A 16937-nucleotide genomic window follows, 5' to 3' on the forward strand; every position below is an offset into this window, starting at 1 on the left:
ACTGAATCAGTAATTTAACTATGTGACTAAGTATGGTGTAGCAGTTGAACTAGAAAAACATTTTAATATACATTAGACTGCCTGTTGGAACAGTGTCTGAGGCACATTAAGGGGGTTGTCAGAGCTGAACCTGGACATACCTCCATTTTCATCCAGGCAGCCCCCTTGACTAAATCGCACAGGGCAAAGGCATTTTTAGGAGTTCCGGTGACGTACCGGGGCTCTCTATGGGGCTGCCAGGAAGCCCGATGAAGTCACCGGCACTGATGGGCGGGCTTTAGCGCTGCCCTAGCCAGTAAAACAGCTAGGGCAGCGCTAAAGCCCACCCATCAGAGCCGGTGACGTCACCGAACAGACTGCCGGGCAGACGTTTCCGCCCAGCAGTGTGTTATGATAAACAAAAGAGCCCTTGTCTTGCGCGATCTAGTGCAGGGCAAGGGAGCGCATAGGAGCATGAGATGCTACGATGCTAGCCTCAGGGATGCTGCCGGGGTGAAAATAAGGGTATGTCCGGGTTCAGCTCTGAACCCGGACAATCCCTTTAATCTGTTCGCTACCAGCGCCTAACATGTACGGAGCTGGAGCGATGTGTAAACATGGCGCCAGCTCGCACGTACAGCGGGCGCCATGGCCGGCAGATCGCTGTTTCAAACAGCAGACACCTGCGGCTAATTACTGTGACCGTTAGAAATGCCGATCGCGGTAATTAATATTAGTGTTAGGTACCCGTCTGCGGAAGCCCCCTTGACACCTGCTAAATGGCCCTGACACAAGTTTGATCAAAAATGTGCACAAAGAGCTTCTATTTCTCCATTTTTAGTAGGTATAATACCACTTTAATCTAGAATGAGCCCCATTCCTCAGCTCTATTGCTTGTATGTGAAATGCTGTGCAGCCATTTTTTATCAACCATGTTTGCTGGATGGATATGCTCCTGTGACTGTGAATGTGCTAGTCTACATTATAATATGGTTTTCCAATTTGTCCCTTAAAAATGTTGGCTGTCCCTGATTTTGGGATTAGATGGCCAGAAAAAAGAAGAACCCTGCCTTCCTCCGTATGTTCCTCACGACCCCCTAAATCCCCACAGGGCCACCTCAGCGTGCTCCTCATCTCTCCCCTCACGGTCCTACCTACGACCCCCTAGGACTACAAACTAATGCCCTCTGACTACAGCCTAAGCAGAAGCCATTGCAAAGTGCTTCTCACTCCTGAGAACTGACTACTCCCAGGCAGAAAGCTGAGCCGTTAAGAAGTAGTTGGTCACGTGATGTGATGACGTGGGTGTTCCTTCCCGAGAAGGGGAAGTAGCCGCTCGCGACCAATATAGGGGGGATCACCTGTCTCCTCCGCTCTCCGGGCAGGCAGCGCAGCACCGGCGGTCCCGGCAGTTGTAGTGTGAGGCCTGGCGCTCCGTGACATGCCAGCATCCGCTGCTGGGCACTGCTAGCACCCTCCGTGCCAATGGGCAATCTCCTGAATGGGGTCAGCTTCAAAGAGCCCACCAGTGTGGAGGAGTGCGACTCTACGTGGGACTCGGACTCCGGGGGAGAAGACCTGCTGGGAGAGGATGAGGAGGAAGCGGAGGGGGAAGACCAGCCCGGTGCTGAGGTGACGGCGGGCGACTGCCCGGAGCCCTCCAGCCAGGTACACGTGTGCAGAGCCAGGCATGGCACAGGGGGCATATGTCATCTACTTATTATACAGTGCCATGTTATTAGTGGGCATAAAACTCCAACCGGCTGTACTGCTGCAGCTCTGCATTATCCATCAGACCAGGGGCACACAGACTATGGGCATGACTCTATCTTTTATTGGGTACAGTGTAACTATCTTACCAGCTCTGATGTGCTGGAACATGGGCACACCTGGTACATTCTGGGCATTACTGTTCTAGTGTGCATGACTGAGTATGTGGTATACCGCCACCAATGCCATATGCATCATTTATAAATGATTAGAAACTCGCTTATATCACTAGTAGTGTTGAGAGAACTTGTGGTTTCAAGTTCGGGTTATCTAAGAACTCCGCTACCACGGACCATAACTTATGGATTCCGCTACCACGGACCATAACTTATGGATTCCGCTACCACGGACCATAACTTATGGATTCCGCTACCACGGACCATAACGGAATTCTTGGATAACCCAAACTTGAAAACACAAGTTCTCTCATCACTAGTCATCACGTTTTCCAGAGATGTGTGGGATTTTAAAAATGCCAGAATAACATCTGTTATTTATTTATTTATTTATTTTGCCAAGTGTGTTTTTTCTGGCTTTTTGGGTGTTTTTTTTTTTTTTTACACACATTGGAGGAGATTTACTAATATTGTTGCACTTTGCGCTTTCTTAAGAATATGAATCACAGTTGTAATGTTACAGAAATGTACTATACTGGTACATGGACCTTTGTAAATTTGGTGTGGGTTCTGCGCCAGATTTATAATGGAATTCTGTGCATGTGCCAGAAAATAATAATTATTGACTGTGTGCACCAAAATTGACAGATTTTCAGAACTGTGGTATTTCTTTTTTTCACTAACCGAGGAGAGAGTGGGGAAACATGTTATTAAGAGGTCATGCATACGACCGCGGTTTTGTTCTGCATTTTTTGTGGACCCATTCATCTTACTGGGGAGCAAAAGGTGCAAAAAAATAGAACATGTCCTGTTTTGTGGACAAGGATAGAACGTTTCTGAAGGAGTAAAAAAAAAATGGCAGCAGGATCTCGGCAGGTATCCGTGTTCTGCTTGTCCGCGATTTGCAGACTGCAAAAACTGCTATGGTTGTGTGCATCAGCCCTTTATAGTAAGACAGTGTAAACTTAGACATTCCTAAACTGCGCCAAATTGATCACCGTGGCACATCTTTGAACTCTCTAGTCCAGGGATGGCCAACCTACGGCTCTCCAGCTGTTGTGAAACTACAACTCCCACTATGCCCTGCTGTAGGCAGTCTGGGAATGCTAGGAGTTGTAGTTTTGCAACAGCTGGAGAGCCTCAGGTTGGCCATCCCTGCGTCTAGTCTAAGCATGCGCCACCTAAAAGTTGGCATTAAAACCACACTCTTTCACTGTAGCCACAGCCCCTGTTGGACAAGGGCGTAACAGGTTAGAAAAGTGTGTAAAACAGTTGATTAAATGTGGCGGAAAGCGTGTATGCCAGTGTTTTAGCACAAATTGCACCAGAAAAATTGGCACATTTCTAATAGTAAATCTGCCCCATTAGGTCTTGCCACTATCGTTTTCTTCATGGCATTTTCCACTTACAGAGAACATGATGTCAAAAAACGCCAAGAGATCCAGCATGTGTTTTCTTTAAAAAAATAAAAATACAAAAAAAGGCCACCCAATGAACAAAAATGCCAGTAGCCGTGTGTCCTGTGTTTTAGATTTCCCATAGACCGTCGGCTAGCATCTGGAGCTTTTTACCACAAGAAATGCAGGTGAAAAAAACGCCACTAGAAACATAAAAGTGCAGAAAAAGACCAGCAAAAACCTATGTGCTAAAGCTCCCTAGGGTGCCTTCACATGCTGCGGGACAGCTGTAGTTCACCCGATTAAAATGCTGCTTTTCTTCTTTTGATCTGAGGCTCAGTTCCAAGTAATGATACTTTATCTTAATTAGGGCTGCAGCTAACGATTATTTGAATAATCGATTAGTTGATAATTTCATCGATTTTAATCGGGGAAAAAACACCAAAATGACAAAAAAAGGTTTATATTATTTTACTTGAAAAATTATGTTAAAAGGCCATATTAAAACAAATTGTGAATGGCGCTGTTATGGGGGGGATCTGTGGATGGCGCTGTTATGGGGGGAGGATCTGTGGATGGCGCTGTTATGGGGGGGATCTGTGGATGGCGCTGTTATGGGGGGGGATCTGTGGATGGCGCTGCTATGGAGGGGATCTGTGGATGGCACTGTTATGGGGGGGGGATCTGTGGATGGCGCTGTTATGGGGGGGGGGATCTGTGGATGGCGCTGTTATGGGGGGGGATCTGTGGATGGCGCTGTTATGGGGGGGGGATCTGTGGATGGCGCAGTTATGGGGAGGGGGACCTGTGGATGGCACTATATAGCATCTTATGCTATATGTGTCATCCACAGATCTCCCCCATAGCAGTGTCATCCACAGATCTCCCCCATAGCAGTGTCATCCACAGATCTCCCCCATAGCAGTGTCATCCACAGATCTCCCCCATAGCAGTGTCATCCACAGATCTCCCCCATAGCAGTGTCATCCACAGATCTCCCCCATAGCAGTGTCATCCACAGATCTCCCCCATAGCAGTGTCATCCACAGATCTCCCCCATAGCAGTGTCATCCACAGATCTCCCCCATAGCAGTGTCATCCACAGATCTCCCCCATAGCAGTGTCATCCACAGATCTCCCCCATAGCAGTGTCATCCACAGATCTCCCTCCCCATAACAGCCCCGGCCTGCCGCTCACAGCAGTATTCCTTCACCAGCAGTAATTTTTACTTTAAATCACTGCATCTTTATTACCTTACAATGAAGCTCCAGTAACAGCCAGAGCGGGCGGCGGCGTAACGTCACTTACTCACGTGACGTGCCTGCTTCACCTGCTTTATGAATGAAGCAGGCGGAGCCTGCGCGTCACGTGAGTAAGTGACGTTACGCCGCCCGCTCTGCCTGCTACTGGAGCTTCATTGTAAGGTAATAAAGATGCAGTGATTTAAAGTTCAAGAACCCGCAGGCATAGCGCCTGACCGCCCACATAGCAACGAATCGGCCGATTATTTGATAACGGGATTCGTTGACAACGAATCCCGTTATCAAATATATTCGATAACGTTGATTAATCGTTGCAGCCCTAATCTTAATATGGAAGTTAGGCCTTTGGTGCAATGAGGACGTCAACATTGCTCTTGTTGCACATAACCTCTGCTCCTTTCTGTGGCCACGGAATGGAATGGAGCTTGGGTGCAACAAGAGCAATGGTGACACCCTGATTGCACCAAATACTTTTTTTTAACCCCTTTAGTGCTATATGACATGTATACTTGTCATGGAGCACTGCTACTTAGTGCTCCATGATGAGTAGGGATCTCAGCTTACCAGCCCGGGACCAGTGAGGGTGATTCCAGGCCGGTGATCGCTCTGATTGTACAGACTAGCCAATCAGACAATAATAATGCTGGTGGAAGGTTATGATCCCCACAGTTCATGGCTGCAGCTCCCTCTCCCCCCCCCCCCCCAAATCGGGCCACTGCTCTGCTGTGACAGCATTCCAATGGTTACTATGGCAACCGGACGCCTTCACAGGCATCTGGCTCGCCATAGTATATCTAAGGCTACTTTCACACTTGCGGCAGTGTGATCCGGCGGGCAGTTCCGTCGTCGGAACTGCCCGCCGGATCCGCAGATCTGCCGCTGACTGAAAGCATTTGAGACTGATCTGGGTGCGGATCCGTCTCACAAATGCATTGCAAGAACGGATCCGTCTCTCCGCTTGTCATGCGGACCGACGGATCCATCTTGTACATTTTTTCAAATTTTTACCGATATGCGCATGCCGGAACGACTGATCCGGCGCTAATTCATTCCTATGGGAAAAAATGCCGGATCGGCGTTCAGGCAAGTCTTCAGTTTTTTTCGCCGGAGAGAAAACCGTAGCATGCTGCGGTTTACTCTTTTGCCTGATCAGTCAAAACGACTGAACTGAAGACATCCTGATGCAAACTGAACGGATTACTCTCCATTCAGAATGCATGGGGATAAAACTGATCAGTTCTTTTCCAGTATAGAGCCCCTGTGACGGAACTCTATGCCGGAAAAGAAAAACGCAAGTGTGAAAGTAGCCTAAGGGCTCTTTCACACTTGCGTTCTTGTCTTCCGGCATAGAGTTCCGTCGTCGGGGTTCTATGCCGGAAGAATCCTGATCAGGATTATCCTAATGCATTCTGAATGGAGAGAAATCCGTTCAGGATGCATCAGGATGTCTTCAGTTCCGGAACGGAACGTTTTTTGGCCGGAGAAAATACCGCAGCATGCTGCGCTTTTTGCTCCGGCCAAAAATCCGGAACACTTGCCGCAAGGCCGGATCCGGAATTAATGCCCATTGAAAGGCATTGATCCGGATCCGGCCTTAAGCTAAACGTCGTTTCGGCGCATTGCCGGAGCCGACATTTAGCTTTTTCAGAGTGGTTACCATGGCTGCCGGGACGCTAAAGTCCTGGCAGCCATGGTAAGTGTAGTGGGGAGCGGGGGAGCGGTATACTTACCGTCCGTGCGGCTCCCGGGGCGCTCCAGAGTGACGTCAGGGCGCCCCAAGTGCATGGATCATGTGATCACATGGATCACGTCATCCATGCGCATGGGGCGCTCTGACGTCATTCTGGAGCGCCCCGGGAGCCGCACGGACTGTAAGTATACTGCTCCCCCGCTCCCCGCTCCTACTATGGCAACCAGGACTTTAATAGCGTCCTGGGTGCCATAGTAACACTGAACGCATTTGGAAGACGGTTCCGTCTTCAAATGCTTTCAGTACACTTGCGTTTTTCCGGATCCGGCGTGTAATTCCGGCAAGTGGAGTACACGCCGGATCCGGACAACGCAAGTGTGAAAGAGGCCTTAGCCTGATCAGCTGGTAGCTCCCTGGGCTGCGGCCCACGGGAAAATTTCCCTGTAGGGTCTGTGGCCAATAATGTATTGTGATTGTCATATTGCCTCCTTTGCTGGCTTGATTTAATTTTTCCATCACACGATACACTTCTAATATCCAAAGGTTACAACCACCCTGCAGCGGTGGTCACGCTTGCACAGTATAGGAAAAAGGTGGCAGCTTATGTGCACTCCCACGGTCCCGATCCGAGAGGCTGGCACTTTTTCCTATACTTTGCAAGCACGACCAGCGCTGCTGAATTACAGGGACATGAGCAGTGTATAATGTGATGGGAAAAATGAATCAAGACAGCAAAGAAGGCAATATGGACAATCACAATAAATGAGTGAGTGCTTTGTATTAACTTTCTCTACATGATCACTGCCATTTGCTGAAGTGAGACATCCCCTTGTCAACCTACAGTGAAGAACCTCCACAAGTACGGGCCTATATCTATATGACAGCAGTTTGCTCCTTTTGTCATCAGTTAGCGCAGACTGATGCTGGAAGCTACTGTACATACAGCACAGTTATAGGCTGCTTGTCTGCAGACTCCTGCCACTAGAGGGCGTGGAAGAGGAGTACATGGGATAACAGCCAGGGTCAGTGCTGTGTGAAGTTCTGTTGGGACCGTCTGCTTAGAAAAGGGAGTGCGGTGCTCCTGTAATTACTGGGGAAGTGGCTGTGTGCTGTGAAAACTAGGGGAAAGTGGGGAAAAACAGGTAGATTTTAAAGGGGTTGTCCCCACATTGACACTTACCACATTCACAGTGTACGTGATAAGTGTCTGATCACTGAAGTCCCATGTTTGGATGGTCAAGCATGCACATTATTGCTCCATTTAGTCTGTGGGACTGACGGACAAATAGGAGGTACAGGACCCCCATTCTCATGATTGTGTGGAGTGTCAAAGTTGAGACAACTCCTCTAAAAGTGAGGGACGCTCTTCAAACATCAAAGATCAACTGTCCACTATGTCTGTGATAAATGCTAGATTTGTTTGGTGGGGGTCTGCTGTGCCCATCAGTGCCACAGAGGCATAGTCTGAACCACTGCTCCTAGCAGTGGTCACACAGGTGGGAGGACCAAGGGACCCAGGTCCTTGCAGTCAGACCCCCATTCATTTAGCATCTATCCAGTGCATAGATGAGTACTTCTGGCTGGATCACCCCTTCAAGCCCAATGTATATTAATGGATCATGAAATGACTGTTTTCCTTGTACATGCAGAGAATTATCTGGTTACACAAAGGTAAAAATGTTTGCTGCGGGTTTTTTAAACAACAGACTTGCAGAATAAGCCAATTATCAGAAACTGCAAATGTGGACAAAACAAGTAGACTTTATCAATGGCACTTGTGCCTGGAGAATTCATGGAGCAATCTGTTTGATCCTATAGATTAGCTAAGGGAATATTTGAATCACTTAACCTATTAACACACAATTACTTGTGCAGCACAGAGGGAATCCGGATCCCTTAGTCCTGGATTTCAGGCATAGTTAGTGTGTGTCAGTGATGGTGTTAGTGGGCCCTTGGAGGCTAGAACTTCATGGCAACATTTGGCCACTCATGAGTGGTGGGAAAATTGAGCATTACTACATTCTTAAAGGGGCTGTCCCATGAAAACAACTTATCCCCTATTCACAGGATAGGCAGTAAATGCCTGATCAGTGGTGGTCCACCCACTGGCGCGTCTGCCAATCGTGAGAATGAGGGTCCATTCTCCCCTATCTAAATTGGAAGAGCCGTCATGTATGTACGATGCCACTTCATTTTAGCTGAATGGGGCGGACAGAGATGGCCGAATGATTGTACGCCATCTCTGGCAGTCCCATAGTTGAATGGCGCAGTGGACATGGATGTGTGTCTGCCGCGCCATTTAAATGGGGAGTAATTTCAAAAATGCTGGGGTCCCTAGAGGTTGGATCCCCACCGATCTGTGGATAGAGGAGAGGTTGTCTTTATAGGACCATGTTCTTTAATCTTCCCTTATTTGGGAAACAAATTCTGACATGCTCTTCGACTTTATACTTGGTCCTTTATACTGCTAGCAACAGCCAGGGATCTCAGAAAGTCATATATTAGCAACCATACAGACATACATGAAGTGTTGCTTTTTTTGTGACACCTCTTTGTGTATGGCAGTTATCACATATAAAGTGAAAATTATGACATGTGAATCTAGCAACAACAAATAGAAAATCACATTTTCTGTTAATATCCCGCATGATTTTAAGTTTGACATGAGACAATTCAAGAATTAACATATTTTACTGATCCGCATTTTTTTTGCAAATTTGGATGTGGATCAATTCATGTCAATGGGATCACACAAATGCATCCGTATGTCTGTCCCCCCCCCCCAAAAAATAGAACAGAAATTGCGGGATGCATGTGGCCAGTATCCGTATTTTGCGGATCTGTGGTTTGCAGACCGCATAACCCATACGGTCTGGTGCATGAGGCCTAAGGCTCCATTCACAGGTCCGTGGTGTGTTGCGGACCCGCAAATTGTGGATCCGCTACACACCCACCCGGCACCCCTATAGAAATGCCTATTCTTGTCCGCAAGCTGCGGACAAGAATAGGACATGTTCTATCTTTTGCAGAGCTGCGGACCCGTAAAATGCATTGAGAGGACTTCTGTTTGAGTCCTCTCCATTATGTGGGTGAGCACGGGAGTCCTCTCAATGCATTTTATTGCTAGTTCGTCAGAGCACAGTGTTTGAATAGAAGTGGATTTGACTCGCCATTACTTATACTATACACCGCTTACTCTAGTTTGGGGGTTTTTATGGAGCTGACAGACTCCCTTTTAAGTGTGTATACCATAAAAGCTCCCAAGTAAATACTGATCCATTAGTCAGGCAGAGGCCATATAAGTGTCCTTTTAACCTTGGTCTGGCCAGTATACAAATGTGGGTATGTTGCAAAAAATTAGGAAAGAACAGCATAGTACACTGCACTATTCCATCCTGCATGGTACAATAAGAAGACACGTACATTAAATGTATTTGTTTTTTACAAGGTAGCCTAGGGGAGTTAGTAGACATCGTATGGCATCCATTAAATGTATACGTCATTGAAGGGGTTGTCTGTGTTCAGGACTGAACCGGAACATACCCAGAATTTCACTCAGGCAGTCCCCCTAATATGAGCATTTGATGTTCCGATGCTTCCGCCCAGCAGTGTGTTCGGTGAGGTCATCAGCTCTGATGGGCTGGCTTTAGCGCTGCCCTAGCCGTTTTACAGGCTAGGGCAGCACTAAAGCTGGCCCATAAGTGCCGGTGACAAAAGCCTCTGCCTAGCAGTCTCCATGGAGAGCCCGGTATGTTACCAGATCTCCTTACGAGATGCAGGGCAAAGGAAAGCATCGGAGCATGAAATGCTCTGATGCTCATATCAGGGGGAGCTACCTGGGTGAAATAGTGGTTATGTCCCAGTTCAGCTCTGAACCTAGACAATCCCTTTAACTTTTCATGATGTATCCGTTAATCCGATAGCCCATGTGTGATGGATGCCACCATTAGGCACTGCCATAGCATCCTTTTAACATATGCATTGGGAGCTTTACCTGGTATATTCATTAAACTGAGGCTAACCTGTTAGAGAATTCTCACGTTTGAGCCCTGATAAGTTATCCAGAGTGGAGTGGGGCTTCATGGACCCTTGTCTGTCCATGGATTATTCATTGGGTTTATTCCGTCTATGATGGCAATTGAATGGTTGCTGCCACTGTGCGGGACACAGCCCTTGTCAGTTTATTTTTAGGTGATCCTTGTAACAAAAAGAAGGGATTTTTCAAAGCAGACAGCCACCTTAAATCATTTTGTATGTTACCGAGTATCACAAAAGAGAATTGAAGAGATTTTTTGTGGAACCGTTGTCCATAGCAATCAGGTTTCTACTGGTGGCTGCTATGGGCATCCCCCTCTACATTTACAGCGGTTTTGCCATTGACTTTTTTTTTTATTTTTATTTTTAACCCATACAATGTGCACTGTGTCTTACAGAGTGACGGCACCGCCACTGAACTGAACATCAAACCAAAGAGAAGCTTTTATGCAGCAAGAGATTTGTACAAGTATCGACACCAATATCCAGTAAGAAATTCCTTGACATTTACATACTGCTTTTGTAAAAGAACAGAATGTATGCTTTTTGTCTTCCAATCTTCCTGTGTCAGAGATAACTGTTTGTTGCACTTTCTCTACTTATATTCTGTGAAATCTGCAGTTTATGTAGCTGTAATAGTATTTTTCTGACAACAGGACAGTGACTTAGATTACATCAGGAACCTAACCGAACGGAATGAGTAGTTTTGCCTGTTTATTAGCTTGTTAGCCATAACATTGGTGGTGTTATTTGTATTTACTGTACTATGATTTTAGATGTCATTCTCAATTACTGTGCCCCAAATGCATGTACCTAAATTATTACTGTTTGCTTCTGCTTTCTGAAACCCAGCTTAAAAGGGGTTGCATGTCTTTTTTTTTGTCATTGAGTCACTGTCGCTCTGCATTAATGGTTAGAATCCACAGTGCTCCAAGGTTATCATAAGCGTTTATTAGCCTACAGTAACCTTGTTTGCTATTTTCATAATCTATGTCAGTGTTAACTGTATCGTATGCTTTTTGCACAATTGGCTTCTCAAGTTTAATATAATTTTCATAGATTGAAGCACTATGATTGGCATTTACCATATTATATAAACTGATTTATGTTTTTTGTTTTATTACGTTTTTGTATTTTTCTGTATACCATTAATCTTAATTGTTTGAATGTCACCTTCAAGACTAAAATTGTATTTGTTACATTTTTTTTTTGTAGCTTTTATAGTTGCTAACCGCAGCTTTTCGCTGAGAACCTTAGCAGCCTTGCCTGTGGGCTTTGTAATATTCTGAGTTTAGATTTATTTTTTTATAGCTGGCTTCTTTACACCACAGCAAAATGGAGGCTCATCAGTGTCTGATGCTAACTGGAAAAACTGAACTGTCAAGCTTGGAATTCTTGAATTCTACTGTAATATTTTCATGATCTAGTCATAGAGGAAACAGGCAGTCTTGGAAATCCATAGCAATATAAATTCTCTAAGATTGGTACATTTTAAGGCCTCTTTCACACTTGCGTTGTGCGGATCCGGCTTGTACTCCATTTGCCGGAATTACACGCCGGATCCGGAAAAACGCAAGTGAACTGAAAGCATTTGAAGACGGATCTGTCTTCAAAATGCGTTCAGTGTTACTATGGCAGCCAGGACGCTATTAAAGTCCTGGTTGCCATAGTAGTAGTTGGGAGCGGGGGAGCAGTATACTTACCGTCCGTGCGGCTCCCGGGGCGCTCCAGAATGACGTCAGGGCGCCCCACGCGCATGGATGACGTGTCCATGTGATCACGTCGTCCATGCGCGTGGGGCGCCCTGACGTCACTCTGGAGCGCCCGGGAAGCCGCACGGACGGTAAGTATACTGCTCCCCACTACACTTTACCATGGCTGCCAGGACTTTAGCGTCCCGGCAGCCATGGTAACCTTCAGAAAAAGCTAAACGTCGGATCCGGCAATGCGCCGAAACAACGTTTAGCTTAAGGCCGGATCCGGATTAATGCCTTTCAATGGGCATTAATTCCGGATCCGGCCTTGCGGCAAGTGTTCAGGATTTTTGGCCGGAGCAAAAAGCGCAGCATGCTGCGGTATTTTCTCCGGCCAAAAAACGTTCCGCTCCGGAACTGAAGACATCCTGAACGGATTTCTCTCCATTCAGAATGCATTAGGATAAAACTGATCAGGATTCTTCCGGCATAGAGCCCCGACGACGGAACTCTATGCCGGAAGAAAAGAACGCAAGTGTGAAAGGGCCCTAAGCTAAATTTAAGCCATCAGCCAATCATGTCTTTACAAAAGCTTTCCTCTTTACTAATCTAACAAACCATCTAGCTATAACTGCTTCATGGATATGTACATCTTTCCCAGGGACCATTGCCTGGCCTATAAGATTCCCTATGCTAGCTCTGACACTCTCTACAAAGAGAAACATTACCCCCAAGGCCTGCTTCATTGGTGTAATCATGGGTGAACTGTGATCATGAAAGTTATTTAGGAAACTATTCTCCAGCGTCCCTGAGAATCGAAATTGACATTTGGTTGACAGCTGTTCATAAGCATTTGTTTACCTTGGTGCAGGAGGCAGCTCCTAGAAAACCCCCATACCAGTTAAGCATGGTTGTAATGAGTGATTGTCCATTTACAGTAACTCCCCTGGAACAGTTTATCTCTAGTGTCTCAAATGAGTTACTGTATGTACAGTCATGAGAAACATTGTTCACTTTCTTTGAATTCTATGGTTTTATGTATCAGGACAGAATAAAAAAAAAAACATCTTTGGTCCTTCGAAGGTCGTAAATGGGGAAGGCTGTGCACTCGGCCTGCATTTGTGGGAGGGGCAAAGGGCCTATTTATATCCCCCAGGATGCCACACTCAGGTGCACGAGCGTTTCCAGTGCATGCGGAACTTCCGGCACGGCATCTGTTCGGACGCTCTCCCGTATCGTGTCTAAGGGTAAGCAGGGTTTGCTTCGTGGCAAATCGCTCCTGCCTCCCTCGTTGGTAAGTTGTTTGTTACCTGGTTCCCCTCGGTGGCGCTGTAATCACGGGTCCATCGCGCTAGTCCCGGGGAGCGCGGACGCCGGCGGAGTCTGTCTGCAGTAGCTGCACTTCCCAAGCATCGCGGGAACGGCATCACTTCATTCATCACCCAGTTAGATTTTGTTCCTGCTCCAGCACAATAGTAATTATTGCATACCATGTTGTTGGGCCCTGCCTTAATAATTTTCCTTCTTTCCCTTTCTTAGGCAGCTGGCTGATTCTCCAAATATACTCTAATGCAGGTATGCTCAACCTGCGGCCCTCCAGCTGTTGCAAAACTACAACTCCCAGCATGCCCGAACAGCCTACAGCAGGGCATTGTGGGAGTTGTAGTTTTACAACAGCTGGAGGGCCGCAGGTTGAGCATGCCTGCTCTAATGTTCAGTGAACAATAGGTGTAGGCTGCATGAGCTTAGCAATCATCCCTAGCAACCAGTTCAGGGCTGGCCAACCTGCGGCTCTCCAGCTGTTGCAAAACTACAACTCCCAGCATGCCCAGACAGCCTACAACTATCAGCCTACAGCAGGGCATGGTGGGAATTGTAGTTTTACAACAGCTGGAGAGCCACAGGTTGGCCAGCCCTGAACCAGTTGAAAGTTCCTACTACTCCAATGTTTGTGAACATTTTGTTTCTACTCTCCAGGTCATGTTGCGCACACACCTGCAATTTAAATAAAAAAAAAAAAAACATCGGTTACGTTGCGGAAAAGCATTCCTTTCCCCGTCACGTTCCTCAGGGGCACGTTGTTAAACTGATACTTGCCTGTCACGTTTCTCAGGCTTACGTAGTTTAAAGTAGCTTTTGCTTCCTCGTAATTCATGCGTTTTTCGTTGTTTTTTTTTTTTTTTTAATTGTTGCCTGTCATGTTCATCAGGCTACATTGTCTTAATTGTCCACATTTGCCTGTCACGTTCGTCATGCTTACGTTGTTTAATTTTATGGCAGGTTCACGTGGTTTAAAGGTAATTTCTGGCCTTGCTCTGTAGCCGGGCTTATGTCAGTTTTATTTAATGCTTTCCAGTTTCAAGTGCTTCTATCTATGCTTTCACCGGTTTGGTCTTCCCGTCTCACCTCTTCCAGGGTAGTCTCCTTCAGTTCAAATCTGTCACATTTTTTAGGCACTTCTCGTTGTCGCCTCATTTATTGTTTCACCTGTCACCTGTGTTTTTTTTTTTTTTTTTTCCTTCAATAGGGGAGGTGGGGGGGAGGTATTTCTCACCGTCGCCTCGCCAGAGGCTCGTCCGTATTTCCCGTCACTTCTCAGCTTCTTCTTTCTGCACACAAGTTTGGGCCGAGTTAGGCTCAAACTCACGCAGTCGGCTTTCTTTCTCACGTTATTTGAATCATGTCTCCCTTTCAGCTTTGCCACAGTTTTCGTTGGTGCGCAGGGGTCTGGCTCTTTTCTTATAAAAAATAAAAATTCTCTCCGCTTCGTTTCACAGTGAACGATGTCCCACGCCTCGGATATTGAAGGTGCCCTGTCGATTGCTGGATCCGCAAGCGTGGATCACGCCAGCAGCTTCTCCTTCCGGAGCTGGACTATTCCCAGGCTGATGGCTGAATTAAATAAAGGGGGATTCGTCATCCTTCATCCGCCCAGAAGGCTGAACTGTATAGGCTGTTGGTCTCAGACTCCTCCGCTTCGTCAGTTGAACAAGCCACTATGTCATCTATCCAACTTTCAATCGTACAGTTACATTCAGCCATCAATATTATGTCCAGCTCGGTTTCCGATTTGTAAAACGGGCTTCTCGCAGTAGAAGCTAGGGATTTGATCCCCTGCTGTCCAACCTCCTCTCCCTCTCCCTGATAATATTAAGAAAGACTTTTTGGCGGGTAAAGATGTCAATCTGGCATCCATTCTCATTGCCACCCACAACTCTTTTGATAATAAAACCATCGCCTGCGGCGATGTCTCCATAGTCCTTTAAATCTAGAGACGCTCGGCTTAACAAGAAGCTTACCATCCCAGAGTTTGTTAGCATTTAGCCTTTTCAGGGATATTATTTGTTCTACACAGCCCAGTAGACGGCAGGATTTGGATATCTATTTATACAGAGTGATGGATTGGGCCTATAAATATGGTGGATAAGCGTTGTACGACTTTCATCGTTCCTTCTCCGCTAAAGCGGCCGCAGCTTTAGCTAGGTTTCAGCACGTCACTAACTGGGCTGTCACGGATGTGGAGTTGTTTTGCAGGGCTCAAGGCCCCCGCATGCGCCACCTGTCAATCCATTCTCCATTTTTCCGAGTGGTGTCCTAACCTGGTTTCTACCTCGCAGAGTAGGTTCGTTTCGCCCCCCCCGACTCCGCCTAAAACTTTCCCAGCGGTTAACAAACTAGGCAGACCCATAGTTTTCTTAGGCAAAACTCAGGTTTGTAATAACTACAATCTTTCTCTGTGTAATTACAATAAGTGTAGGGCCCTTCACGTCTGCTCTGTTTGTTTTAGAGCTCATCCTCAGTCCGCTTGTCTGCAAAGGTCATACAGAAACGCCTGACTAGCCGGGGTTAATGTGGATTTGTTAGTCTCTCTCTTATCAGCAAACCATGATGTTAATTTTGTTCAGTTCCTAGTTTCGGGGTTCAGGGAAGGTTTTCACACTGGATTGATAGCTCTACCTCAGACTACCTGGGAAGGTCCCAACCTCCTTTCCACTTTCCATGACCCGGGTTCGGTGGACTTACTAATCCAGTCTGAAATACAAAAGGGCTTCTTGTTAGGGCCTTTTGCTACACCCCCTTTTGATTTTTGGAGTGTCAGCCCCTTCGGGCTTGTAAGTAAAAAATTTACAAATAAAAAAAGTTACATTTATGACCTTTCTGCACCTCATGCCTCCGGTATCCCAAGCATTAATTCCCTTATTCCGTCAGAAGAATTTACCATGCAATATTCATCCATTGACGAGGCCATCCAGCTCATCATTCAGACAGGTAGGCTAAAGCCGATATTGCCGATGCATTCAAGTTGCTTCCAATCCACCCACAGTTGTGGAAGTTTTACGGGATCAGATGGTCTGGTCTGTATTAGGGATCGACCGATATTGTTTTTTTTTTTTTTTAGGGCTGATAATCTGTGAACTTTCAGGCCAATAGCCGATAATTTATACCGTTATTCTGTGAATTTTTATTTTAGAAAAAATAAATATTCCTACACAAATCTGCTGAAAATGAATGTTTATTGTTAACGTGTAGTTTTTGTTTGTAAATCTTTTTTTCATTTATAATTAATATTTTGTTGTGCAAGTGCGCGAGTGCAAAACATTGCAATGCGTTTTGCACGCGCGTGAGAAAAATCGGAATGTTTGGTACCCGAACTTCTTCACAGAAGTTCGGGTTTGGGTTAGGTGTTGTGTAACATGGTTATAAGGGAAAATAATAGCATTCTTAATACCGAATGCTTAGTACAATAGGGCTGGAGGGGTTAAAAAAAATAAAAAAATAATTTAACTCTCCTTAATCCACTTGTTCGCGCAGCCCGGCTTCTCTTCTGTCTTCTTCTTTGAGGAATAGGACATTTTGATGACATCACTGCGCTCATCACATGGTCCATCACATGATCTTTTGCCATGGTGATGATTATTTGATGAGGGCAGTGACGTCACCACAGGTCCTTTTCCTGTGCACAGCAAAGATGAAGACAGAAGAGAAGCCGGGC

At 46.2% G+C, this 16937-nt stretch overlaps 1 protein-coding gene across 2 annotated transcripts in view; it reads left to right on the forward strand.

Moving 5' to 3' along the window:
- Nucleotides 1–1312: 1312 nt before the first annotated feature.
- OGFRL1 (opioid growth factor receptor like 1) overlaps nucleotides 1313–16937 on the forward strand; it is an 86804-nt gene continuing 71179 nt past the window's right edge. For both annotated transcript variants that reach the window (XM_040428641.1, XM_040428642.1), the window contains exons 1-2: nucleotides 1313–1647; nucleotides 10649–10738. In XM_040428641.1, the coding sequence (XP_040284575.1) occupies nucleotides 1465–1647; nucleotides 10649–10738 (273 nt within the window). In that variant the 5' untranslated portion in view covers nucleotides 1313–1464. The remainder of the gene's footprint in view (nucleotides 1648–10648; nucleotides 10739–16937) is intronic.

Source organism: Bufo bufo, chromosome 4, assembly GCF_905171765.1.
Source record: "Bufo bufo chromosome 4, aBufBuf1.1, whole genome shotgun sequence".
In the NCBI taxonomy this organism is placed as follows: Eukaryota; Metazoa; Chordata; class Amphibia; order Anura; family Bufonidae; genus Bufo; species Bufo bufo.